At 36.2% G+C, this 27,897-nt stretch overlaps 1 protein-coding gene across 1 annotated transcript in view; it reads left to right on the top strand.

The window, feature by feature from the left end:
• oxct1a (3-oxoacid CoA transferase 1a) overlaps nucleotides 1-27,897 on the top strand; it is an 80,760-nt gene that overhangs the window by 5,843 nt on the left and 47,020 nt on the right. Inside the window, exons 4-7 of the mRNA XM_088629807.1 lie at nucleotides 7,712-7,847; nucleotides 8,215-8,364; nucleotides 10,589-10,695; nucleotides 12,475-12,535. Of these exons, the coding sequence (XP_088485933.1) occupies nucleotides 7,712-7,847; nucleotides 8,215-8,364; nucleotides 10,589-10,695; nucleotides 12,475-12,535 (454 nt within the window). The remainder of the gene's footprint in view (nucleotides 1-7,711; nucleotides 7,848-8,214; nucleotides 8,365-10,588; nucleotides 10,696-12,474; nucleotides 12,536-27,897) is intronic.

The raw sequence follows: 27,897 nt of genomic DNA, 5'->3' as shown, positions 1-27,897 counted from the left end.
GTTCTATATATAATATAAGAAGCGAATAGAATGGGTATATAGCAAATAGTGTGGAATTCAGATAAAGGGGAGTTATTCCTAAGAATTATAATGCTGTTGTTTAGATATCAGTTAAAATACTGTGCTCAAGTTTGGTCACCATAGCTTATTAAACATAATATGTGCTTAGAAAGTGTTCCAAGCCTAGTAAAAACAACTGCAACTTCATATGTTATTAGTTTGTAAAGGGCAAGAGTAATTAAATCAATAATTTTTTTAAATATACTGAGATGTTACAAACATAAAATATTATTGTTTCTTTTCAGTTGACTTTTCTTTTTCAATTGACTGTTTACAGTCTTCATTCTCAATTATTTTTACATACTACAAGTTACGGGTTTTTTGAGTATTTGAAAATGAAAGGGGCATCTATTGTGTGTCCTGGTAAAATGCCTTTATCTTGCAACATCAATAAAGTAAAGTAAATCCACCCACTGTGTACAGCATGTCTTATCCCCAAAGTTTTCTGTCTTTGTTCTGGTGCTTTGACCCAGATAGACCACAAAAGCTGAGAGGCCACTCTCTCTTCTAAGACAATACAATTTAGGTTATGCTGTGTTTTTTTTACAATAGGATACAACAGGACTTTATTTTCTTTACATTGGTAATGGATAAGGTATTGTGGTGTATTATAGATCAGATGAATACTGCTGATGGAGGAAGTACTTTTTACATTTTACACTACAGTACAGGATTACATTTATCTTTTTGCACTGTTTCTGAAAGCTAAACAATTTCTAATTATGTCAGTCCAGCTGTTTGTGAGTAACACCAAGTTCTAAACACTGTATCTATTTGAACTACGCTTAAATAAATACAATAAACAAAAGTATGTAGTATGTAAATTATAACCCCCAACCCACACATTTTCTCTTTTTTCTTAATATGTCCTGCTGTGGGATTTCAGGCATTGTTTAGTCATATTTCTAGAGAAATGTAGGTTTAGTGGTGTAAAAATAGGAAAAGGCTGCAGTAAACTCCTACAGGCTTCATGCATTTTTTTCTGAACATTGGACAAATTTCATCTCCCACTGCTTAGAAAGCAGACTGTCCTTGGTTGTAATTTGACGCTTAGACTTCTTTTTATAGTTCTGTTACGTTGGCAGAGGTCCTGTTCGGCTCTCTTGGCTTCCTAGGAATAGCGGTCTTAATTACACTCTGCTGAAATCTGCATGCCCTCATGGTTCGAACAATTAATGTAAATTAAAATGAAGGAGAAAAGGAAATTGTTTTTAAAGGAGAATGCCATTGAAAAGGGAACAAGAATGCAATATGAGCTCCAGTCGGGTCCAACTTTAGAACAAAATGAAACTCACAGCCTGGGAGCAGTTTAAGCCCCATTTCTAATACATAAAGAGAGATATGCCCAGTTTGGTATTAGATTCACATCAAGCCAAAACTGACCTGAAAGAAATTAAGATGGAATGTCAGAGGCAATTTTGTAATTCTGTGCATAGTACGGCCCAAGAATTCAGAACTACTGAATGATATCAGAATGACCTGGGTGTGGATTTGATGGCTTACAGTACATTTCATATGTGGCTTGCCAAATGTTTTGAAATTCCTGAAGTGAGGATTGTTTTTAATAATAAACTATGATGAAGAGGTCTGTCCACGTCTACAACAGATGTAGTATGAATCATACATTGGAAATTATATCTCTTTTTAAACTAGATTGAAAATAGAGCAGTTCCTTTCTGTGCATGCCAGACATTGGAAGGGATAAATGGTGTGTTTGGGGTGAAAATGATGCAGTGTCACATGCTTTGGCACCTGTTGGCAATATTGTTCACCTCAGTGATAAATTTGTAGCAGCCAATGGCATTTATAATGCTGTGCGGCATTCTAGTTGTAAACCAGCATGAAGCCAAAGAACACCTCTTCTGTCAGTTACAATTCATAAACTTAGTACACAACAGTGGAGATTCGAGCCTCTGAAAAGCAAAAAGCACTGTTTGACTCCTTCAGTTACAATGTTATATTCTTTTTTACAGAATGTTGAGTTTGTATTTGCTTTTTTTAGTTGTTATGTTTATTGTGCAAAACCTTTGTGTGGAAACTTCAGTTAAAGAGAAATTGTTTCTAGAGCAGTACAAAGTTATAGTTAATGAGTTCAGGTTGTATGGAGGACTAAATTAATCAACTTGGAAAAATAGGTTTCTGTGTAAACAAGAAAGGTGGTTTATCAATAGAGTTCCTAAGTGTTAAAGAGTCTGGTGTCATAGTCCTTGCAAGTTTCTTAAGCCATGTGAATGTCAATGTTGTCGAAATGTAAGGTTTTTGATATTCCTAGGGACAATAATTTTACTCATTTAACACTAATTTAGTAGTAATACAAGGTATCAGAACATACTGTATGTCTACGTCCTCAGCTCCACTGGAGTATAAATCCATGCTTAATAGTGTTTTAATTTTAAACAGTAGCATATTAGGAAGTGGGGTAAGGGTTAGGGTTTGTCTTAGGCTTCAATGAATGTTACAGTAAGGTTTATATGACATGACACATGTTTTTTTGTGATTTACGTTCAACTTTTATGTCAGGCCAGAGTTGCAGATGGAGTTTGCTTTAGAATTAAGCATTACCAACAGCTACTATTCAAGTCCAATTGATGTAAAACTTTCAAGCTAAGCCTAATTCATACCTCACACCATATTAAGCCCTATGAAATGCGGCTGTTACCCTGAATGAAATCAATGTTTTATTGTGTATCTAACCCTAAAAAAAGAACTATTCTCAACAGTAGACTTTGGTTCTAGGTATTAGTACCAATCCAAATGGCACCTTGCCATAATACTAGAAAAGTAATCACAATTTTAAACAGTCCAACACATATCTACTTCCTCCTGTTCCACCAGATATTAAGTCGACCTGCTTAATAATACACGCAAGATAAAATATTAGTGATGGTCTCATTTATTTAGAAGAACTATAATTGTGAGGCAGGCTTCAGACGTTGAAAGTTATATCTGTAGACACGCAAACACTGTGAAACCATTATTTGTAAGCAGTCAAAGTTCAATAAAAATGACTTCATCATCACCAAATTTAACATCCAAAGCACACATGACCCCTGGTGCACTAAACACACATTGTGACACACAGCTGCAGACACTACATTTTTCACCTTTACTCTACTATCCTCAATTCTTCAAAAAAAGTTTTCAGTTTTAGTAAAAGCAGAGAAGGATATTTTTATTTGTTCTGTAGTTTTAAGTGATGAATGCAGAATATAAGTAGGTGGGTCATTTCATAACAGACCATGTCTTTCCGAATAAAGTTCTGTCTCGTGTTTTACTAAGTTGTTAGCTTAATTATACTGCATCAAAGTTTTATTTAACATTTACCTCCACTTTGCTAAGGCTTGTTTTGGTGTAATTAACCTCAAGGTACTTATTAACATTTCTGTGATTCACAAACTCATAAAATTATAATTCTCAAAAAAATAGTACGTCTGAAAAAAAATCTCAAGAATAAACTCTTCCAAACTCAAGAAGAAAAAGCTTATTTATTTATTTGTGTCACAAAAATATTTTATTTTTTATTCAAAATGAATGAAATTATGGTTGCTATGGTAGATTTTTCTAATTAAAACAACTAAAAACAGTTGTAAAGACAGGTGATGTTTCTTTAAAATGTGAGTCTGTGGTAATATGGTTAAATGTAACTGTCGTGACTATGCTGAAAAACCGAGGTAATTCAAGGTAAATCCCTGAAAACAAAAAACAGGTTTTTGGGGGAAACAATGGGTTTGCTTACTGTGATAAAACAAGAAATGTTAAGAACAAATAGAAGAAAGCAGATAGCCATATGCTTTGCGCCAGGGGAAATATTGCTGTATAAGTAGGCTAATTGATGTTAAAATGTGCTATGGCTTGAAGGACAGATATACAGGACATTTGTTTTTCCACTGATAAGAATTGCAATGTATGTTTTATTTGTTTATTATTGCATGATGATATTTTAACATTTTGCAAGTAAATTGCTGGAAATGAAGTTTAATTCAGCACAATATGAGGCACATTTAACTAGCAGGTTTGAATGACAAAATTTACATTACATGAATTACATCTTTTTGTGTTTAGTTTTGTACAAAGTGGGAAATCTACCACGTTGCTTGTAAAAGAATTCAGAATTTGCTTAAAATCAGCTCATGGCTTTTCACACTGTACTAATTTTCCACCTGCCTCTGATGATCTTCCTCTAGTTTTAACAAAGGTGAAAATACTGTTAAGTTAAATTGTAATCTGAGATTGTTTTAAAACATAACCTACATTAGATAATGATTGATAGTAGGAATGATTTCTTACATAGGGCTCAGCATATGTAAACCTTGCACTTTTTATGTTGAAGCAAATAAGACACCGATAAGTAGAAAACTAAACCACTTTGTAACAGTGAATACTGAAAACTTATTTTGTCTGGAGAAGTCAGTTTTAAACTATAGGCTTTGCAACCCTTTGTCCTTGAGCACCACAATAGACATTTTCATAATGAGTACCACAACAGATCATCTGATTCATGTGGCCGTTAAAACCACAAGCACAAAAATGCAACCAGTTCCCAGAACTCTTCTCAATGTTTGTTTTTTCTTTATTAAGGTCAATAGATAATGTTTAAAATGTGCCATCCAAACCTGTATATATATTTTAGTTCTTTTCTTTCATTGAAATAGTATACTCTCATGACACACAAATAAAAGAAAAAATGCAATGTTCCTTTAAATTTAGCATCTAAATAAAATGCGTTACATTTTTAATTTGCTTATTTAAAATGTGGGACTTCAGTGGAAAACAAGCATATTGTATATTCCTGAAGGGATAATATATAATTTTTCAAATATGAGAGTTTTGAGTATGGTCATACCTTAGCGACAGCATTGTTTACTTGATATGAAATGAAAATGATGCTGGTTTGTTTCCACTTGAACTCGGTAGACCTGCTTAATGACTTATTTTTAGATCCTATCACTCAGATGAGCCCGACAACGTCTGGCATTAAAGTGGCATGGTACTCTGTGTGAATTGCTTACTAGGGGCGTCGCTGTGTAGTGTCAGTGCTCTGAGCCCCTTCAGGTATCACAAGTGACCATGTGACTGGCTAATTCTGAATATAGTAGGTGTGGTTTGAAGAGCATCCCACATTAGCCCATACATGCTCATTTCTTTCTAAACTTAAATGTGCGAAAGCAACAGTGCAATGGTAGGATTAATCAATAATGGAGTTGACAAGAAGTGCAAGAGTAATACATGGTGCATAGATTGTAGCAAATAATTGGTTCTGCAAGTGATGGTATACGTTTTACCAAAACCATAACAAGAGCTCTAAATATAATACAGAGTAAGAGTACCTCTGTCCCCCTGAAAGGAACATCATGGCTCAGTAACAACATAAGAACATAAAAGGCCTGTTTTGCTCACTTGATTGTTTACTATCTAAGTGATGCTAAAATTCAGCCTTGATTGTTTACTATCTACAGTAAGTGATGCTAAAATTCAGCCTGGATGCTTCTTAAAGGATCCCAGAGTTTGAGCCTTTCCCACCTGCAGAGGAAGCTTGACCCAAACCCCCCAACTCTTTGTGTAAAAAAGGTTTACTTATTGTCCATTCTAATTGGATTCCGCCTTGATTTCCAGATCTGACGCAACATGCTCTTTTTTCTCTTTTTCATCTGTTTCCCCTAGGATTTTATATATTTGGATCAAATCTCTCAGTCTATGCATGTGACAGTCCCCTGACACCAGGAGACACTTGGTGATTAAACATCCTATGGGGACCGAAGCTGAACACAATAGTCTGAATGAGGTCTTACCTACTGAGTTAAATTCCACATATTTTGCCATATACCTAAGCATACTGTTTGCTTTACTGCTTCCCCACATTCTCTTTGAAGAGGAGTTTGATGGATTTATATAAAAACTCAAATCTCTTCATGTGTAGATTCACACAACTCAGAACTACCGGAGTGATATTCATGGTTTATGTTTCAGTTTCCTTTTTACACTTGTCACCATTAAAGGGTTTTAGACAAATGAGAACAATGAAAGGTAAATTTGCAGAAGTGAAAAGCTGATAGTGTTTTTTTATAACTCTGAAGGGGTATATAGCCTCTTTCACATAGATGTGCTCAAAGTCTGTTCATTTTCTTTCCTAGTTTTACAGCTTTGATCAACTCACTGTACTTAAATGTATGGGCAGCATAGTGACACAGTTTTGGGACCCTGGGTTCAATTCCTTACCTGGGGTCCTTTCTACATTTGTATGTTCTCCCCATCTTTGTGTGGGTTTCCTCCAGGTGCTCCAGTTTCCTCCCACTGTCCAAAATTAATACTGACAGATTAATAGGCTTCTGGGAAAACTGGCCCAGATGTACAGTATTTGTGTGTGTCTGTGTTCTGTGTTTGGGTCTGGCTGGCCTGTGACGGACTGGTGTCCTGTTGCTTTCTGGGATAGACTCCGGCTCCCCCATTACCCTGAATTGAACTTGAACTTTATTGCCGTATGTAACCGGTACTGGTACAATGGAATTCTTACTTACAGAAAGTCTCTCGATTGTAAAACAAGTGTAAAAAACAAATCAAAGTGCAAACAGTGCATCAAGACAATATACAAACAGTAGACAATGTACAAGTAAACATGTAGACAGTTTGAATGTAAACAATACAGACGTGTAAACAATGACTGGAGATGTGCAATAGATAAGAAATCATAATGAGGTAGATGGTGATGGTGTAGGTGTGGTCCGAGGGGGATGGCTAAATGTGTTCGCCAATCTCACTGCTTGTGGATAGAAGCTATTGAAGAATCTAGTGGTAAGTGTCCGTATGCTCTTATATCTCTTGCCTGAGGGCAGTGGGGTGAAGTGCTCATGCCCGGGGTGGTGACTGTCCTCTGTGATGGCCAGAATTCTACCACGGCAGCGGTCCTCATAGAGCTGTTTAATCTCGGTGAGACCACAGCTGATGATCTTCTGGGCCATATTGACCATTCTCTGCAGTGCCTTTCTTTCTCGCGAAGAGTTGTTGCCATACCACACGGTGATCCCGTTGGTGAGGATGCTCTCGATGGTGCAGCGGTAGAAGTTCACCAACACATGTATTGGCATCCCCCATCACTTGAGGCACCTGAAGAAATAAAGGCGCTGCTGAGCCTTCTTCATGATAGAATCAGTGTTCACAGTCCAGGTTAGATCTTTAGAGATGTGAATTCCCAAAAACCTAAAGCTGGTGACTGTTTCCAGTTCCGTTCCATCAATACTGAGTGGGCTGTGAGTGTGTGGCCTGTGTCTCCGAAAGTCCACTATTAGCTCTTTCGTTTTCTTTACGTTCAAGAATTGGAAGTATCTGTTAGATAATGAATGGATGAATGTTTTTGGTTTTGGTATTACATGTATTAATTTACATATATTTCCACTCCCAACTTGCATCTTTGCAAAAAGTGAGGATAAGTAATTGTGGGTTTTTCTTAATGCAGCACAAAATCCTTTACTGTGACTGTGCCTCCAGTGAATTATTAATATCTCTGGTGCCTTGATAGGATATTACACATGGAGCAGGCTTCTGTACCTGTTCTTGCTGGAGGTGTTGACCTTTCACAGGAGCTGTGAGCATGCCTGAGTCAGCACAAGGACAGCCTTGCACAGCAAACATGTCTTTTCTGATTATTTCCATGCAGGGTTGATAACTTTGGGCTTGGATTGCTCCTTCAGACCAAGCAGATAAAGCGCATGATTTCGTCCTATGTGGGAGAGAACGTAGAATTTGAACGGCAGTACCTGTCTGGAGAATTGGAGGTGGAGCTCACACCTCAGGTAGGACACACTGGCTTTCCTTCCAGTTTTGGAGAGAGTTGAAATGCGCATTTAGTCCTATGAGACAAGAGCTGCTGAAGATACTCCTTGTTTGTTTTGTCCATCGTTTTCCTTTAGTGCTCATGTCTTGATGTTTCCAACAAACTGTCTTAAGTCGAATTCTATCAAGTCCACTCATTTTGTTTTCTACTTTTAAAAATTCAGAGAGCCATCATGAAACCTTTATCAAACTTTTATAGCGGCTAATGAATTTTTATATAGTATTTGTTTCTCATGCCTTGTGTGTGTAGACACACCACAAGGAGAAATGGGCTGAGATGCCCACTCCTGTGTCTTTCCTCACTGTGTTTGGCTCACACTGTTGCAGGGCACGCTGGCAGAGCGGATTCGTGCTGGCGGGGCAGGGGTGCCAGCCTTCTTCACTGCCACAGGCTACGGCACCCTCATCCAAGAAGGAGGCTCTCCCATTAAGTATAACAAGGACGGCAGCATAGCCATTGCTAGTGAGAAAAGAGAGGTGAGTTTTTTCTTACAACACTACATTACTGTGGCCATTTCAGTAGGTGGTGTCCCTCACAATTTGTGTGATAGAGAATTCTCTGTACTAGTTTTGTGAAAATTAGTTTAGTACTTTTTTGAGTTATGGACTCTAAGCAAGTTTATTTGCTGTCAGGTAACTGGCAGCATTAAATGCCAGCAAAGTGAAAATGTTACATTATTTTGGCAGGACTCAGTGACTACTAGCACATATATTGGGACCCCAAAAAATATGAAGCCCCTAATTAGCATTTTTTGCCATGCACGGATAGTACATTTCCTTATTAACCTTGAAGCGGTATTTTGTACACGGCAAATAAAATTAATTAATTAAACTGTATCATTATGCACACATCAACTGTATACATTATGTCCAGGGCTTTATTTTCCAATATCCTTCTGATGTTGTTAAGCTTGATTTTATTGATTAAGAAATATATAAATAAGTCAAGTAGGTAGCTGCGTCAGTATGCTTAGGCTGCAAAGGAGTAAGTAAAGGCTTATTCCATGCTGAAAAAACCAAGTGACACAACGTTTCGACTGCGGAGCCTTCCTTAGGTGCAAAAAAGTCAAAGTGCCTTGTTGTAGTTGAATTAGATAATACTTTAAAAACAAAAACAGACACATTCTAGTCAAAGGCCCGTATACAGTGTTTCTCCACATAAACAAAAGGGCATGTCATAGAGTTCCACACATGAGGTTTGCTTTCCCTAATCTTCTAGTAAGAAGGTAATTGTGACAGAACTCACAATTGACAGTGCCGGCTCTTGCTTTGGAAGTTTGGAACTTGTCTTCTGGTGATTGCGCGTCCTACCATGGTGCTCTGGCTGGGGTCAAGGGATGGCAGTCTGGTGCTGGAGCTTCTGCAGAGTTTAGAGTGTGTGAGTGTGTTACAGGGACATCACACCCTTCCTTCGTGGTTTAGAGAGCACCAATCCCCCTTGACACTGGACAGTTCTTCCAGTAGAGCAGGTTTCCTGCTTGTTTGGTTTGTGTGCAGTGTGCCAGGTGCCCGTGATTGTAGTTCAAATTCTGTTGCCAGCCATGTACTTCACACGGTCATATTGAAGAAACCTTCCCTACAGATGGTGTGCTAAAGATGAAAACAGTCTCGTTCTTTTTTACACCTGCCAGATATTTTCGACCCATCATTAAGCCATATTTTCTTGACAGGTGTGGCTTCTCCCTCGTTTCTCTGTTTTTTTCCTCTCATTTTCTTTTTTCCACCATACAGAAGCACTGCTAAGGACTCACGGGGGTAGAATGAGGAGACAGAATTTAAACTCGCTTTTATATGCTAAGGCTGTCTGTTATATAGCTCCACCTAGTGGCAATTATGTAGAAAGCAACTATGAATCCCACCGAGACCCTTAAGAAGCTGTTCTGAAGCACTGCACCTGTTTTATGAGCTGGAAACCTGTCTGAAATGGCCCGGTAGTGTCAAGTGACCTACTAGGTTGTAATAATATTTATGAAATTCTAGGCTATATTTTGCACAAATAATTTGTCTTTGCAGCTACAACCCTCGATGAAAAACAGATAATATTGGGTATTATTTGCAAGAAATTACAAAAACGGGCAGAAGTTTGTCCCTGAGATTCCTCAGCAACTGCATCTCTTAAAATTGTTCCATTTTACCAACAGTATTTTAAACTGCGATATACTGCCTTCGGTCCATGGCTCTTGTAATTGCAGCAGGAGGGAGACCGTCTTCAGCAATTACAAGTGAATTGTAGGATGGCAAAAGAAAGGGTGTTGTTATCTACGCTACCCTCTTTCAATTATCTGGAGACTAAATTACCAGAACAGTGATATTCTTTCAGAACACTACCTGCATGACAGCACACAGGCTGGAGAAGTGTAATAGGTGACACTCAGTACACCAGTCAAGCACGACATTGTCATGCCCTCTGCAGCTAGAGGGCTCTCTGTCATCTGCTGTACTGTGTATGTCTTGAGAGAGAAACAAATATCTAAGAAATGTACATGTACATACTGTATGGCAATAAACTCCTCTACTCTCTAACTGATTCAGCTTGATATTGGCTGAACTGGACCTCTTCCAGTTATTCAGGTCCCACTTCTTTAAAGAAACTTTGAAAACCTGCACACTGAAAACATTAACACACTGGCCCTCCAGACTCAGGATTGAGGACTTCTGTCCTAATGCCTAATTAATACTGGAAAATCATTTCTGGCTGCAGGTTCGTGAGTTCAATGGACGGCACTACGTGATGGAGAAGGCAATCACTGGGGATTTTGCACTAGTTAAGGCCTGGAAAGCAGACCGAGCTGGAAACATAGTGTTCAGGTAGGAATCCTGTCTGATGTTCAGGTGACCATCCTGAAATCCATCAGAATTTGTGATTGCTAGATTTGATATTTAGATTGTTCTTATTTTTTCATGCCTTACAATGGGCTAAAAGCTCTGATTGTGTTTGCTACACACATAAAGAATAACTCTTCTGATTTCATAGTTTTCTGCTTTTGGAATGTAAGAGAAAAATAGAAAAGAAATAGAAAATGTAAGAGAAAAAAAAGTTGTCTAAAAGTTGTCCTTGTTGATATTTTACTGTCTTGCAGTAAATATTTGTTATCTGTCTGTATTGTAACTTAAAAGACACCACTGTTAAATCAAATAAGGAACAAAAGTTAGGATAAAAAAACATGAATTACTTGCTTATTGTAGAAAGTAAGTTGTGCAATAAATAAAATCAACTACTTTGCATTAATGAGTTTTGAGGAGGGTTAGTCTCCTTAGTATAATGGTAAGAATATAAACTAATATTTTTTAATTAAGGGGTTTAAACCTTTCACTATTGCTCATGGGAATACAATTTAAATAGAATAACTATAGATTCCTTCATCACACATCACTGAGAAAAAGCTAGGTAAACAAGGACTTTGTATTTTCCCATACAACATAAAGATGCCCTATGATGAACATACAGTATCTAAGCAACCCAGTTGAGTAGACAAGGAGTTAAAAACTGAAGATGTCTATAATTTCCTCCTCTCTCTTGTATAACATTTGGCTGCCACACTTAACCATGATTATAACCCCAGGCAGCAAACAGAATCTTGTTTAAGCACATTTGCATGTAAAAAGTGCTGTTAAGACCTTTACAGACTGTAGTTTTTGAGTGCCACTTTGCTTTTTTCAGGTGACAAATTCAACATTTTTATAGCATTCTGAAACACAAGATTATGCAAGCATTTACATTCCAGCTGTACAAAAGGAGGAAAGTAGTGTGATAATAAGTGTGTGTATTCATTTTTTTTCCTGTACAAGATTATAAAATCTCCAGCTACTGTATGTCATCAGAAAGCTGGAAATACAGTACACTTGTGTTTACCATCTACTGCATGTACATCTTCTTTAAGTTAACATAACTCAATTCAGTTCACCACAATGCAATAGCCTACGTTGAATATTATACAATGTCTTTGATGTTTCTCAGCATTTATAATGGTCTTTCAGAAAATGTTTCAGTTGTAGACCATTGTCACATAGTTGTAGATGTATCTGAGGTAGAAGACAAGTAAATTAATCTTCTAACCAGAATATATGCAGCTTTATTCAAACATCTTGTTATTAAAGGGTCATAGTACCTCTTTAATGTGAGTAGCTTAAAAACTGAAGATATCCCTCTCTACTATCCCCTATATGACAGTTTTCGGCAACATTAAGCTAGGATTCCAGGTATATTCCACAGAAACAAACATCAAGCTTAAGTATGTTTGCAAAGTAATTAAAGAGGAGTACATTATTATTAAATATATATTATAATTAAAAATGCAATATTAATAATAATAGTTATAATTATTACTGTTGTTGTTATTATTATTATATACTTTTTGTATTTTTTTATTTTTGTATTTACATTAATGTTTCAGTTATTGTATTTATTAATGTAATGCTTCAGTTTTGCCACAAGAGTTCAGTATTTATCTCAACTAAAAAAAAAATAACTACAAGGAAGGAGCATTGATGGAGACTTGCTCCTTGGTTTTTCTTTCTTCAAACTCCCATGCTCACCAAATTACTTTTCTGATCTTGTTTGTTTTCTGTTTATTTAATTGCATTCAGGAAAACGGCAAGAAACTTTAACCAGCCCATGTGCAAGGCAGCCAAAGTCACAGTCGTAGAGGTATGTCAAGTTCTCTTTGTATCTTTTAGGTTTCTCTTTTACATTTCAATGAGTACTGTATAGTTGTTTCACTGCTCTGCAATATGTCGTTGGTGGGAATTGTATTTGCTGAATCCCAATCCTTCTCTGTTCCTGCTGCTGAGATACCGCGGCTCAGTGATGTTGAATGGAAAATACTAAAATTACAATTGGGTCAACTGTTGTTTAACTGTTGGGTCAGCTGTTGTTTAAGGAATCTTTACTTGAGTCTTTTGTCTGTCTTTCTCATTTTACTTTTCCACTTACAGGCACTGGACTATTTAAGGTTTATTTTTATACTTATATTGTATCGTGAGTCACAACATTTTCTAAAGCCAGAGATTTTCCCTTTAGAATTTCATGTTCTTTTATAGTAGTAGACATTTCATTCCAGCAATTGAGCCACGAATGGCCTATTGAAAGGCATTGTTCCTTATTTTCTTTAGCAACACTTTCCTGATAAAAAGCAATATTGAGTCAGTATCATTTCTACACTATAATAGAAATTGAATAATAGAGACACAAGCATGAGATGTTCACATTACCAACCCCCAAACCCTGAAGTATATATTATAGTAATTTGAAGACTGATGATTTCTTGTTATCCTGTTTCAGTCATTTAGAGATTATTGTTGTATGTTCCATATGTAGTAGAAAAGGAAGATACATTGTAGAAATCACCAGCACCATGTCTATTTACTGCCTTCTCAGATATTATTATTTGCTTTCCAGGACAACTTACATTATACATATATACAAGAGTTACTGTGCTTCTGAAGAAGAATCACACTGATACAAAAGGAAAAGATAAAATGAAACAAGAAGGCTGGTACAAACTGGAAAAACAACAAAACTGCCATGCAGTCAAAATGAAACAGTAACAGTTACAATAACAGGCGGTGTCCATACAAAGCAGTAATATAAATGCCCAGTTGGTACATATTCCAGGTTCACAGTGAGATAAAAGCGAGTTATTGAAGGATTAAGTCGAGGGCTGAGACATCACAGGTGGTGTATAAAAAGATGAACCTTGAGTGGCTCCTGACAGGTATATTTCATGAAGGGTGTCCGAATGACATCTGTTATGCCATAAGGCCTCCAGACGTGGGCTAATTACACAATCTTGACAACACAGGGGATTATTACCACTATAACAGGGCCATTATACTGAAAGAACAGTTAGTTGTCCCCCCTCTTAATCTCCTACAGCAGAATTAATACCACCAATTACTGGATCAGAGATAAATCAGCCCTGTACAACATGTGGTTGGACCCAGGGCTAAAGTCACTGTCTTGGGCACAAGTGACAAATCTAAGACAGATGCACCAAACGTAATGAAGCCTTGGAAGTAAACAGCAGAAAACCTTGTCTTCAGCTTTTATTTCATGCTGTTTGCAAAGTGACCTCCTCCATCCTCCTTCCTGAGTTTTGAACATTACAACTACAGTTTATTAGCAGTGTATAAAACAGGTTTAAATGCTACTCTGACTGCTTATGGTTTCTTTATAATGGTTCATTATGGTGGAATTAACTTTCCCCAAACAATCATTGGACAGGGACAATGATAATTAAATTAGATGCTGATCTCATGAAAAGACAAACTAGGCCCAAACAATCAATGTTGTAATAATCCTATAATGAAATATTGAAATAATCCTACCATTTAAAATTATAATTTATCATAACACCTATCAACACTCTCTGAATTCAGCTCACAAATGAGAACAACAAAAGAAGACATTTTACATAAACATAAAACCTACACTACTGTACCTACTTTTTAATTGTAATGTGAAGATGCATTTTTAAAATGTGGTTTTGTTCTAAATACATGATTTCTATTTAGTCATGACATATGAGAGATCAGAAACCAAGAAAGTTTGAACCTTTAAGTGAATTATTGTTTCCAGGCTTATACACACTATAAACAAAAATGTGCCCAAGTAAAATTTCCTTACATAGAAAAATAATAGAATAACAAAATCTAGACAAGCAAGCAATGTTTATGGACAACTATACAAAAGAAAGTGCCTATTTGATGTAAGTCTTTGAAGCTTTTTTTTTCAGAATTTCCAAAATGCCTTTGTTTTAAGACTAATGTGCATTTGAATAAAAGCTTTCAAATATTGATTTTTTTTGTTTTAAAACATAGACGAGCAGACAAAAGACACATCTGAAGATGTGAAAAGATGTCCTAAACACCTGCATTCTATAAATTAATACATTCTTCAGAAACCATCTGTTTTTTTATAGTTTCTGACTCATTGTTACGTATACTGAGAGGCTTCTCACCTTGAAAAGCACTCTGTGTTGGAAGGCATTGGTCACCATTTGGTTCTTCTTATTCATCTAATTGAAATTGTCTTATTTAGGTAGCAATTTGATGAAGCTGCTTCCTAAAGGATACTGTCCTGTATGGTCACATTATAGAGCGTAAGGAAGAGTATATCATGAAAAAGTCTGAATCTTTTTGACCCAACCAGTTTCCTCTGGATGTTTCAGCTCTAGCCTTGGCCTTATTATTTTCAAAACTCCCAAGAGATTACTTTGCTGATAGAGTTTCAAATCTTTTCTTTTTTTCAGTTTATCAATTTTATTGCAGGAATTTCTGATTGCTTTCTATTTCTTGGAGCTCTGTGAGGGCTTTCTATGTTTTGGAGTGCTGCGATAAAAAATAAATTATAAGGGTTTGGCATTATTGCTTTTGGTGCTGCCAAATGCAGATTCTCTCCCTCCTTTTCCTGTTTATTTCTTATGTGAGTCTGCAATGCGACACATTTTCAAATGTCTACCATTTATGTGAATTAGAAATAGCAATCTGTGGAGGTACAGCACTGAAAGTCCCTGCCCTCCCAGTTTGTGTGTATTCCTCTACAAAACTGTAATGTCTTTAATTCCTCCTGGTTTTAGTTAAAAATTAATCTGGGGTGTGTTATCTTGTCAGAGGTTCCCTGGAAATTGAGATAATTTTGTGAGATCTGTAGATTATATTATATTCTGGCACATGTGGTATAAATTAGACAGCTTTATGCAATGTGTAATGAGGTAACTACAGTATGTAAGAGTTAATTCTAAATCTTCCTAAGGTAGTCAACTGGTACAGGAGTAAGTGACAAATCTGCCACATAGAGATTCTTACATAACACACTCTTGGCTAAATTGCTTGGTTTTTTTGTATTCTATTTTTGAACCAGTGTCTAGGTTACCTGCCATCTCTAAATTGCTCCCTATAAGCATGTGTGACTCTATGTGCACCCTGCGATGGACTGGTGTCATTTCCAGGGTGCAATCCTGGCCCGTTCCTGCTGGGTTGGGCTCCAGGTTTATCACTGTCCACTTAAACGGATGAAATGAATTGAGGGAAGTGGACTTACAGTATTCTTCTTATAGGCCATAGAGATTCAATAAATATTTAAAGAATCTTCCAAGGATGCTACATTATGCGACTCCAGTTGTAATGGATAATAAATAAAAAGCATTTCAGGTGGGAGAAGAAAGAAAATACAACGTTTTGGCTGTGGAGCCTTCTTTGGCTGTTTCTCCACAGCTGAAACGTTGTGTTTTCTTTCTTCTCTTTTCAGCATGGAATAAACCTATTACTTGTTCCTAAATAAAAAGTATGTTTTGTTCATTGTGATATTTAGCTAAAAAGCTAATGTTTAGAAAACACCTTTTTGGATCAAAATGGCATGTCCTTCTCAGTCTGGTCTGTACTTTAAACTTTAGAGTCATGCTAACGTCGAGCTTTCTCTCTGAAAAGTCTCCAGCTTTTGGCCCTTTTTGAAAATCTTTACTTCCAATACAAAACAGACAGTTACAGCAAACCCTTGGTTTAATGGACTTCGCTTTACTGGACTTTGGACTTAATGGACAGAATCTGCTAAAGGGGAATTTTGTCGGTGAAATCAGAAATATCAGACCTTTCCCACCATTACAAGGAAAAGCACATATGACAAAGTTAAAAATAAATTCTGTATTGGTTTAAAAATTCAGGAATATCAATGATGCCCTATAGGGGAAGGCCAGTTGTTATGATGAGTATTTACTTGGGTTGTGTATGCTTTAGCAAGTTTTGTACAGTTTATTTCTGACACATGAAATAAAGAGCTTGTATATTTATGATGAAAAAGGTACGGGAGCAATTTTTATTGACTCTGTTGTTTGTAATTATGAAATAATAAGTCAGAGATCCAGAAAGCATACTTTATATATAGTGTCAATATATTTTATATATATTATATTATAGTGTGTTTTGGGGATGGAAAAATGCCATTCTATTAATGGACATTTGACAAAAAATGGACATGTATTTTCTCCCATTGAACTGAGGGTTTACTGTATTTCATTATTTTAAATCAGACATCAAACACCTATTGTAAAAAAAAACACTTATCATTCTAAAAGTAATAATATACAAATAAATACTGTCAGATTTGAAATATGATTAGGATTTCACGTAGGTGTTAAATTACCGGGAAGTTTTAATGTACTGTTCTTAAGGATAAGTGCATGTCTGTGTTGCTTTTATTTTCTCACAAGTCCTGTGCACAGTGTTTATTCCAATGGTTTCATAGATCAGTACTGTATTCTTAAAATGTCTTCATTGAAGAGGATGTCAGTCATAATGTTTGATGGAGAAAGAAATTGTAAGGACATAATAGTTACTTGAACTGGTAAAAATGTCTACATTACCAGTCAGATTTCGTTCTGTTCCCTTTCAGAGGAAAGAGGCCTTTTAGTCATGTACTGTTCAAGTGAATGTTGTATGGTAATGCTTTTTGATTTGACAAGCAAGAGCACATAGAATTATTTAAAGTCTAATGCCAGTTCTGTACCTTAACATTGAAGGTCTTTGTTAGTTACTGTATGCTTGTGAAACAGTCTAAATTATGAACATGGGAAAGTGCTTCACAAAAAAAGCCATAATTAGCATTCAAAAAGGCAGTTTAGATAACAAAATGTTAAAATTAGTATAGTAGTTGTTGGTGTTCCTAGGCAACAAGACTCTGTACTTACATTTGCGATTCCTGTTATCTCAGATATAATGCTTGCCAGAATGCATTCTGGGACAGAACAGATTGATTTGCAGTTATTTGGATCATTGTTAATACAGAGTGGAGCTGTTCTTTGCTGTATTGTTAAGATGGCATGGAAATGAAATGGTTTCCAGGCATTTTTAATTGAGTATTGATGAAGTCTGTCTTCAAAGGTCTTTTTTTCTGTTCAATTTTAAAACGCAGGTTACTCATCATTGGGTTTGACAGGACATTATGCACACAGATTTCCATAGCAATGCATAGCAGAGACCTTATGATAGTAATTGAAACACAGGGCTGCCACAATGTTTTCACACTGGAATTAAAAAAAAAAACTCCACTTAACCGTTTGAGCCCAATGGATTCTTCCTGATGACAGATCAGATTGTTAATTTTCTTTTGCTAACCTTGCTGCTTAAGAATCAAAGAGCTGCAATGAAATGTGATGATCACTGATACATGTCCTCTCTGTTAAAGTTTGTGCGTGTGTGTATGTGTTGTCTGTGATATGGATGATATTTTGGGCTAGTCTTTTTCTTGTGGAAAAAAGGGTTTCGTAGGATAGTTATAGCATTTGTGTGATAAAAGAGTGGATAGTGATAATAGAATTTGTCATAACATACTGTATGTCTGACTTTGCTTTCAACCGTTTTACATTTCTGAATGAAATTATTCTCCCTCTTGAGTGGTTTTAGTCATGCTCTTTGGATTCAAACCTTCCACTTTTCTTTCTCCATTTGTTGTGTTATTTTCTGTTAGTCACCCAGATTGGTTTTGACTTAATTAACTGCTAAGGAGGAACAGTAAATTGGATTGAAAGTACCTTGAGGCTGGAAGCTACCTATATTTGCATTACTCAAAGCTAAAAACTAATTTTAAAGCCTGCTGGCAACTCATCACACATCCCAGTGTGTTTCTAAAAATATCCTTGTTTTTGTTTTGCAGGCCAATCCTTATTGACTGTTTTTATAATTTAATGTGATGTAAACTTGTTCAGAGCAACCTTGTTCAAATGACAAGAGACATTAAATTTGTTAAAGACTACAGAATAATTAGGATTTTGGATGGAGACATTGCACTAATTGTTCAGGAATAATTATTAAAAATAGTCATAATAAATTAAGGATGTATTACAGTATATGTCATCTTTGTCCCTGTCTCTCTGGTTATTGTATCACCTTTTAAGAGCTTCAGTCAGCTTAAAAAACACAGCTTTCTGTGGCAAGTGTGCAACGTATTTTTAGAATATCCAATATTCATCATTCATAAGGGCAACAGTAGTCTAAACTTTGAAATCTTTACCTGTTTTGTGATCAGCAAGCTGTGTATCGTGCATTTGGCTCAAGTACATGAACAACAACAGCCACCAAAATGTTACGTTAAGTTCAATATTACATTAACAAAGGGATAAAATTGTGCTGTACCATGAGCAGAAAGTTTTATACTGGATCTCTTAACTTCTGCATTACCATCTTACAATATGTTGTGGATGCATGCCTTGACTGAAAAAGAGTGCTTTAAAGCTCGGAAAATGGGAGAATTAAATGAAACAAAACATGTAATTAGGGACTATGTGGAACCAACCGATTAGAAAGCTGACATTTCAGTGCCTCTCATTTTATGAATGTTTGAAAATGTCAGACTATATCAGTGTTCGGAGTGTTTTTTCTGAGGTACACCGTCTAATGGGTCAAGCCTGGGAACCAGAGCCATACAAAAAAAAAACTCAGCTGCGATGTAACTAAATAAGGTCTCTTTTCCTTTCTCCTGCTGTGCCAAAAGATTTTTTCTCTTAAGCCTGACTTTTCTGACTTCCATACACATTAACAAGTGAGATGCCTCGTTTACCCAATGTCCTCTGCTATAAGGGAGGGTAGTATTATCATACTGTGACGTTCATTTTGGTTTCAAAGGATTGGAAAAATTAAAAAAATTAGGAATATATTATTTAAATCTTCTGTTGGCTAAATGAGAAATATACTGCCATAAATATTGACCTTACAATGTGTATTCGTGAAGCTAGTCTCATAATAGAAGAGGATTCTGAGAAAATAGTTGTTTTAAGCGCTTAATGTACTTTGAGAAAGTTTGTGGTCTGAACTTATATTAGTGTTCTGCCTGGAACGATGAGATACTTACTGTAGTTAAACTCTTTTTTGACCCACATTCACTCAAGTGTATAAGCATATAATTTTTTTTATATTTAGGTCACCAGCCATCACTTATGAAAGCTTTGCAAATAGTAAGATAGAAATTTCAGAGGAGATGGCCTTGATCTTCTGCTTTAGTTTAAGGCCAACACAACTTATATTTAAAAAAATGTAATGTTCCTTCTCACCTCAAAGTAAAACACATTTTGTAAAAGGTAATGCATTATACATTGAACACTATCATGTATTTACCTAGGTAAAATACAGTTTTAACTCCTCTTTACCAACAATGAGTCACACACCAACTTAACAATGTTATTTTCTTAGACAATTTGTCTTCCCAGTATTTGACTTTCATGGAGGCATTGCACGTCTTTTTCGTCTTAGAATTCTATACTGTATTACTGTACGTACGTTATTCAGGACGGAAGTAATAACAATTTGGAATAGGTAATGTGTTATGGCTCAAAGTGTTTTACAACAATCGAATTAAAAATATCCTTAAGTGTACAGAGAGTGATCAACAAGAGATCCCACTAGTTGGAATCTACAATAAATTAGGAATCACAAAGCAATCTTATTTTTGTGCCGTGAGAATGTCACATTTATACGATGGCCCCAAAATCCTGCGCACTCTAGAAAAAGGGAACCCACACTAGAAAAATGAGGCTCACGCTAGGAAAAATGGAGTGGACACTAGAAAAAGTTCAGTAATTATGAAATTGCATCATCATTTTTCATGCCACTTCCAGGCTGCAGTCACGTCCCTCATCCTCAGTTACATGCTGTACTTCTGGGAGGGTGAAACCTGGCGAACAGTGTCTTATATTTTTCATGTTCCTTTGAGAGTTTTTACTTAGCTAAATTTTAGAAGTTCCCTGCTTTTCAGTTCCTCTGCAAAGCTGATACCATTGTGTTGAATAATATTTACCTACTGTGTTAATGCTAAATATTGACTACTTTTATCATTACGATTGTGTAGTACATACTAAAATTAAGAGTGTTTAACAAGTAGAATGAGTTTTGTTTAAGTATTTTAATTAATTCCAGTTTGCATCTGTAAGAAAACATGAAGGTACAAGTGGAATATCACTTTTCCTATGTTTTAAATTAATAATAATACTAATTGCTTACATTTATGTTGCTCTTTTCTTGACACTCAACTCAAAGCACTTTACAGGTAATGGGGACTCCCCTCCACTACTACCAATGTGCAGCCCTACCTATCCCACTAAATACTGTATGGTAGGTCCTAGAACACAGCAAATGTCTGCATTTTGAGGGAAAGCCAATATGAAACCTTGTCACTTAAGTTTAAAATGGAGTTCAGTGAATCACATTTTTAGACTGAAACTGTTAAATGCCAGCCTAAAGGTTTATTTTATTTGTGAGTTTGGAACGTGATTTTGAAATGATCTTCTGAATCAAAAGCTCTTTCAGGCTGAACTGGGGTTAGGGTTAGAAGAACCAGTAAATGTTGGCTGCACTTATCATTATGTACAGTATATTCAACACCAAAAGTAAGATAGTTTTACAGGTAGCAATATTTTTTTACCAAGCATTTCAATTAATTCCAATTTAGTATTCTTTAAACAAGAAACATAATACAATGTATAAATCCTTTTGCATTGGAGAAAAATGTTGAGAGAAATTGCACAATATCACCTTTGCTACGTTTCAAATACAACGGTAATACAACTGTGCCTTCAACAAATACCTGCAGTTTGTGGGAAAGCTAACCCTAACCCTAATTATCCTCTGCCTTTCTTGAATGCAAATATTTAACCTTCTTCTCACTTGAGTTTAAAATGTGGCTCAGAGAAACAACAGAATGCCAATTTAAAAGTACATTGAATTTATCTACTGTAATAATATTGAAAGTTTTAGTTTCATTTATTTGAAACACATTGTAGAAATTATGTATCTAATGAATGAACATATCTTTCAGAATGAGATAAGATGAGGGTTGAAGAACCAGTTAATTTGAGCTTTACTTACAGTATCTTGTTTTTTTTAATTAAATGCCACATTGAGTCCTCGTGTTGAAATGTTCCTATGAATCAGCATGCTTTTCAGGCTTACCTAACATTAGAGTTAGAATAATCAGTAAATTTTAGCTTCAATTAAATTTGTGGTGTGGCTTATATATGCTAAGAATATGAGTTGTAGGATTATTTTTTTTCAAAAAAAAAAAAATTTGCTTTGAGTTCAGTTCAGACTCTCTCATCCTAGCGTTAATCCCGCATCAGCAGGGTCCGATTGTCGGCACGCCCATCTCCATTTGGTGGTTTGAACCAAATCTTTGAGCTGACGTTGCCATTAAATGTGACCATGAATACTCCAACCGGCACGTCACAGTGGAGGGGGCGGGTGAGGAGAACAAAGTAATGTAGCCAATTCATAGAGGGGGATTATTAGGAGGCATAGGAAATTTGGCCAGGACGCTGGGGTTACACCCCTACTCTTTTCAAGAAATACCCTGGGATTTTTAATGACGACAGAGAGTCAGGACCTCGGTTTTACGTCTCATCTGAAAGACGGCACTTGTTTACAGTATAGTGTCCCCGTCACTATACTGGGGCATTAGGACCCACATGGACCGCAGGGTGAGCGCCTCCTGCTGGCCCCACTAACACCTCTTCCAGCAGCAACCTTAGTTTTTCCCAGGAGGTCTCCCATCCAGGTACTGACCAGGCTCACACCTGCTTAGCTTTAGTGGGCTGCCAATTGTAAGTTGCAGGGTGATATTGCTGCTGGCGGGTTCAGTTCAGACTATAATTACTATAAAAAGTAACACAAAGTAAATAGCCTTTTCCATCCAAACAAAAAATTGCCTTTCATACATTTAAAACATATCCTAAAACACCACCATGCCATCAACAAATGTCTGTTTTTAGAACAGTTAACCCTAACCCTAGGTCACACTTATCGCAAGTGAATCTTAAATTATCCAGTCATAGGAGTTGAAAATGTGTATCACTGAATCAACACATTGATCTTAAACAAATAAATGCCTGCTTAAAATGATATTTGGGGAGCCTAACTAATATTTATCCAGTTTTTAATGTATTCAGCTCAATATATTGGTTTCGTATTCATGAGAATTCACATTTTTGCATTTGTTTTATCAAAATGGAGCTTTACTAAGATATCTGATTTTAATATGTAGAGGTAGCATTAAGTGAAGAAAAAACTCCAGATTAGTTAATTGGAGTTGATGACGGATCTAAGGGCAGGTAAAGTGAAATGAGTGTAAACACTGAAAATGAAAAGTGGTATTCTTTTTAAGTAAGCGTCAGGCAATATCTTTCTGAATTATGAGGACAAGCTTTGGCTTGAATGAAATAATTTTGTCTGGTAGCCCTGTTTCCACAGGGCACTGTCTAAATAGTGCTATTACTATCTTGAACACCCCTTTACCATCTGGACATACAAGGAGAACCGCTATATCTTTTTCATGATAACAGTAGGTTTTTCGCAAGATACAATTAGCTACAGTATGAATCCACAACATACTGTAGCTAATTACATCTTACAGCTGCAAAGTATGACAGAAAAGACTGAAACTGTGAAACTGCAAGATAAAAAGCTATCTTGCTCTAAGAATTTCAGCTGTTCTTAACAGTGTCTGTCACACCCCTGCAGTTCACCGCACACATTATATTGGACATTTACGGGTTATCACTTTGAGACGTATAAAAATCCATTGGTGGGAATGTCAAAATAAAAATACTGACATGAACTGATTTTAAAAGTGAATGCCATAACTGATTAGTATTCAATGGCCGTACCTTTTAAAGTTCATGACAAAGTACACAGTGACATTAATTTTATTCCCTGAGCACATGGATTTCCTGTCTGCACAGCAATTACTGTAACCTCCAGCATGTTTAATGGAGAAAGGATCTGCATATATTTACTGGCACCCTCAGTTGAAAGCATGGTACTTAGCCATAGAGTTAGAGTGCTGTAGACTATAGGTGAATTCGTTATTCCGGGTTTTGGATTTCTACACATTGCTTGTGAAGCATTGCAGAAGACCAAAATCCATATTTATGTGTTATAGTTGATATCATAGGGATTATTAAAACTAACTATGAAATAGAAATAATACCTTTCTTCATGTGTGTTTTCATTTACTTACAAATGATGGGAAGATATTCATGTTTTTCTTATGTTTTTCTATAAATCCAGTTTATGCACATATAGATAAGACATGTCTATATCCCTTAATGGTAAAAATAAGTAAAGGCAGGATTGTATATAAAAGTAACAATTGAAAATCAAGATTATTACATATATATATATAGGTAGGAGAGAGTATAACAAAAATTCCATTCTTCCTAGCACTCAATCAGTAAGAACCAATTGATTTCATTGAAGCTGTAACTACCCATATTGATCTAGTCTTGGACTAAATTGGATTGCTCTATACTGAAGGTATAAAGTTAACCCTCCCTATTTTTCACTGCGCCAAATTGCATCTGTAGAGAGCAGCACTGAGGGCTCAGATGCAGAAATGTATTTTATTATGTATACACAAAAGAGACTATGGGGTTTTAATAACCTGGCTTAATATCATTACACTGTATTCAGCTTCCTTAGTTCCATAATACTCTTAAAACTATTTCACTAAAAACACCCACAAAAGTTGTTTTCCTACAGTAGTGATGAAGGATTTAGATGCAATCTCAAATGTGTTTTTTAGGAGATGTATATTATACAAGAAAAAGTAGTCCAAGATTTACTTTTACCAATAGACAGTTAAACCATACTTTTTTACGTATACTGTATTTCAGCTATTTGTCTCGCATTCTAATACTTGTGCACTAAAAACTAAAATAAGGAGGGAAGGGAATTGATTGTTTTATTCAATCTATCATACCCCCAAGCAGATATAATTAGAACCTGTGACAGTGCTTTTAATGTGACTACTTTACAATTCTTTCTGGGTAAATCCTACAATTTACAAATGGGCTTTCAGTAAAGTACATTTTATTTTTTAACGTTTTGGCTTCTACAGTCTACAACTCTTTTCTTTCCTTTGTGCAAGAAGTAAAAAAACAGAAATGTATTTCAATACACTACAGTGGATACTCAGATGACACACTCACTCACACACGATTTATTCGAGAAACAATGCTTTTCATCATTCTGAAGTCATTTTAATGATGAACCAGATGGTTCTCTTATTTGAGGCCTTCTTTGTTAAAATGTGTAGAGTAGGAGTAGTTATAATTTAGCAGACATGGCCTTAGCAGAACTTTCGACAGGTGCTGTGGTTCACTTTCTATGCATGTACAAGCTTGACTAGCTCTGACCTTTTCAGTTTTAAATCAGTTTGAGAATAAAAAATGACATGTGAGAATTTAAGCATAGGGCAAAGTAGATACTAGTTCTTTCTACATTAAATTCCTTGTGGTCATAAAGTCTTGTAGAAATCATTTTGACAAGCAGCAGATCACATTTTAGATTATACTTATCCATAAATGTGAGTACTGAGATTTAAACATTATGGGTACTCTAGGACACAAAACAATTATCTGTTAGGCTCTCAAATTTAAAAAAAGAAGTCATGTGAATCTCTCCAAGATTAAAAGTAAAATGTATGACTGTCTATGACTATCTTTTAAGATGCCATAGTATGTACAAAAAATGGAAAAAAGTGCTTTTACTCGTCCTGCTTTGTTTACAATGGGATTTCATAGATGCACTTTCCTATTTGCTGTCAATATTATTTATTAATCAGACTCACATTCTGATTAAATTGAAACTCTGAGTCAATTCATACGCTTTCATCCATCTGTTTTCTAACTGCTTCATCCAGTTCAGGGTCGTGGGGGAGATGGAGCCTGTCAGATCACGTAATGAGCACAAGGCAGGATACAGCCTGGATGGGATGCCAGTCTATTACAGGGCACACACAGACTCAAACATGCACCTTAATCACACCAGGACCTATTTTGCCAGGAGCTATATAACCTTTGGACCAGTAAGTCTTTGGACTGTGGGAGGAAACCATGTGGGGAGAACATACAAACTCCACACAGATAGCACCCCATGTTTAGAATTGGACCCAGAGCCCAAGCGCTCCATGCTAACACAAGAGCCACCATGCTGATACTATTATACACTTTGAAAAGGGCTCAGCATGCCAGGCAAAATATATGTACTGCTACACCCTGACACGATTCTGGCAGGCGATTTCAGGGTGTATTAGGCCCATCCAGGTTCTATCCTGCTTTGTGCCCCTTATTTGCAGGGATAAGCACTGGCTCCCCTGCAAACCTGGATTGGATTTTGGGGTGAATATCTTTTTTAATCCATGTACAATCATTCATGTACAAAAAATCATCAATTTTGAAATTTAGCATGAACATGATCCACACAAGTTTCCTGGTAGACATGCTGATTCTACTCATAATTTTTTAATTTGAATTGCATATACAGTAACAAACAGTGACAGATGACTCATGGTTCTATCTTGTATAACCCCCATACATTCCCTATCTGAAATGACAATGATGAGCCACTACTGCACTTACTTAGGTCTATTTTAGTATAAGTGTACTGTACAGTTTATTTAAATTAACTACCAAAGCACTATTATTTTCTTTCAACTCATTGTTACACATTTACTGTACATACTGTACACTTAATCACTATATAAAGGCCACTATACAGTATGCCTATGAGATAACTAAGGACTAAAGGATGAAAAACAGAGATTAACATTATGAATGCATAATATTGCTGCCCTCTAGTGATTTGCTTGAGATATCATTTGCAAGATCTCTACTCATTTTGGAAGCTGCACTGAGAAGACTGATTTTTAAGATTGGGTATATGCCATTAAGTAGATGTTTTGGAACATATAATTATTAGACAAATAACCAAATGTGTTATTAACTTTGGTTTGAGTGGTCTGTTTTTTTCCCACTGGATTTTCCATTTAATCTGAGTACTTAAAATGTTCAAATTAGTATTTACTACATCCTGGGGGGATGTACTGTGGGGAAACTTGGACAATATCCCTGAAGGAAATGTTTCTGTAATCATCCTGAAGTATCCTGGTACAGAGCTGTCGAAGGTGATTCCCATCTCTAAACAGAATTTCAGCCATTGGTTAACAGTCAAGCCTGTTCTATGAAATAGAAGCGTAGCAGTGAGAAAATAGGCAGCTAGCAGTTCAGCCTGACACCGGACATCAAGGCACTCAAGCACTGCATGTGACTTGTGGTTTGCCCTTTGCTTTTTTCTATGGTATTGCATAGACCTGTCTGTTTATTAGTTCTGAGGAAAAATGAAATTTTCTAACCTCTGGACATTTATGGATATTTCACTCAGTGGCAGGGTGGCCATTAGTACTGCTGCCTCACAGCTCACGGGTCTTGGTTTTTAAGCCAGTCTCCGGCATAAGTTTGAGCAGGACTTCCATGTTCAGTATGTGTCAGTTTTTGTTGAGCTTTTAGGTTTCCTCTCACCTCCCTAACACAAGCTAGCTTAGTTTGATTATGTATTCAAAATCATCTCTTTCTCCATGGCTCTGCAATTGTCTGAAATCCCATCTAGGGAGAAGCAATTGTGTATTCTCAGTCCTGCCTGTCACCTGGATAGGTTCAGGTTTCTGCAGTGCTCTCGTGAATTAAGTGACTCACTAATGACAGATGGATTATTCTTTACTGTTAACATGTTTACACTAATGTAATGCCACTTTTTTTGTTTGGGTGCTTTTACTTGAAATAGCAATATTTCTGATTAAAGCATTTAGCATTCAGCAACAAATTATGCTGTGAATGTAAAGCATGCACTAACATGATTGCCTGTCAGACTTAGTAAGTCTTGGGACTGTAGGAGGAAACTAGAGTACTTAGCAGAAATCATACAAGCACCGGAAGAACATACAAACTCCACACAGATAGCCCCTCAGGAATTGAACGGAAGGCCCCAGTGGTGTAAGGCAACAATGCTAACCACTGCTCCATCACTGAACCTTGGTGCTGCAGCTATGGATATTATTTTTACTCTGTATGATTCAGTACAAAGGTCCTAACTCAGTCCTACCTGTTCTAAATCCTAAATATTTTGGATATTAGGGAACATTTTAATACAGTCTTACATATAAGACTTTTCTAAGTGTATAGGAAATACAGTTGA

Source organism: Lepisosteus platostomus, chromosome 4 (genome assembly GCF_059453375.1).
Source record: "Lepisosteus platostomus isolate fLepPlt1 chromosome 4, fLepPlt1.hap1, whole genome shotgun sequence".
Lineage (NCBI taxonomy): Eukaryota > Metazoa > Chordata > Actinopteri > Semionotiformes > Lepisosteidae > Lepisosteus > Lepisosteus platostomus.
This window is presented reverse-complemented; position numbering and strand designations above follow the sequence as displayed.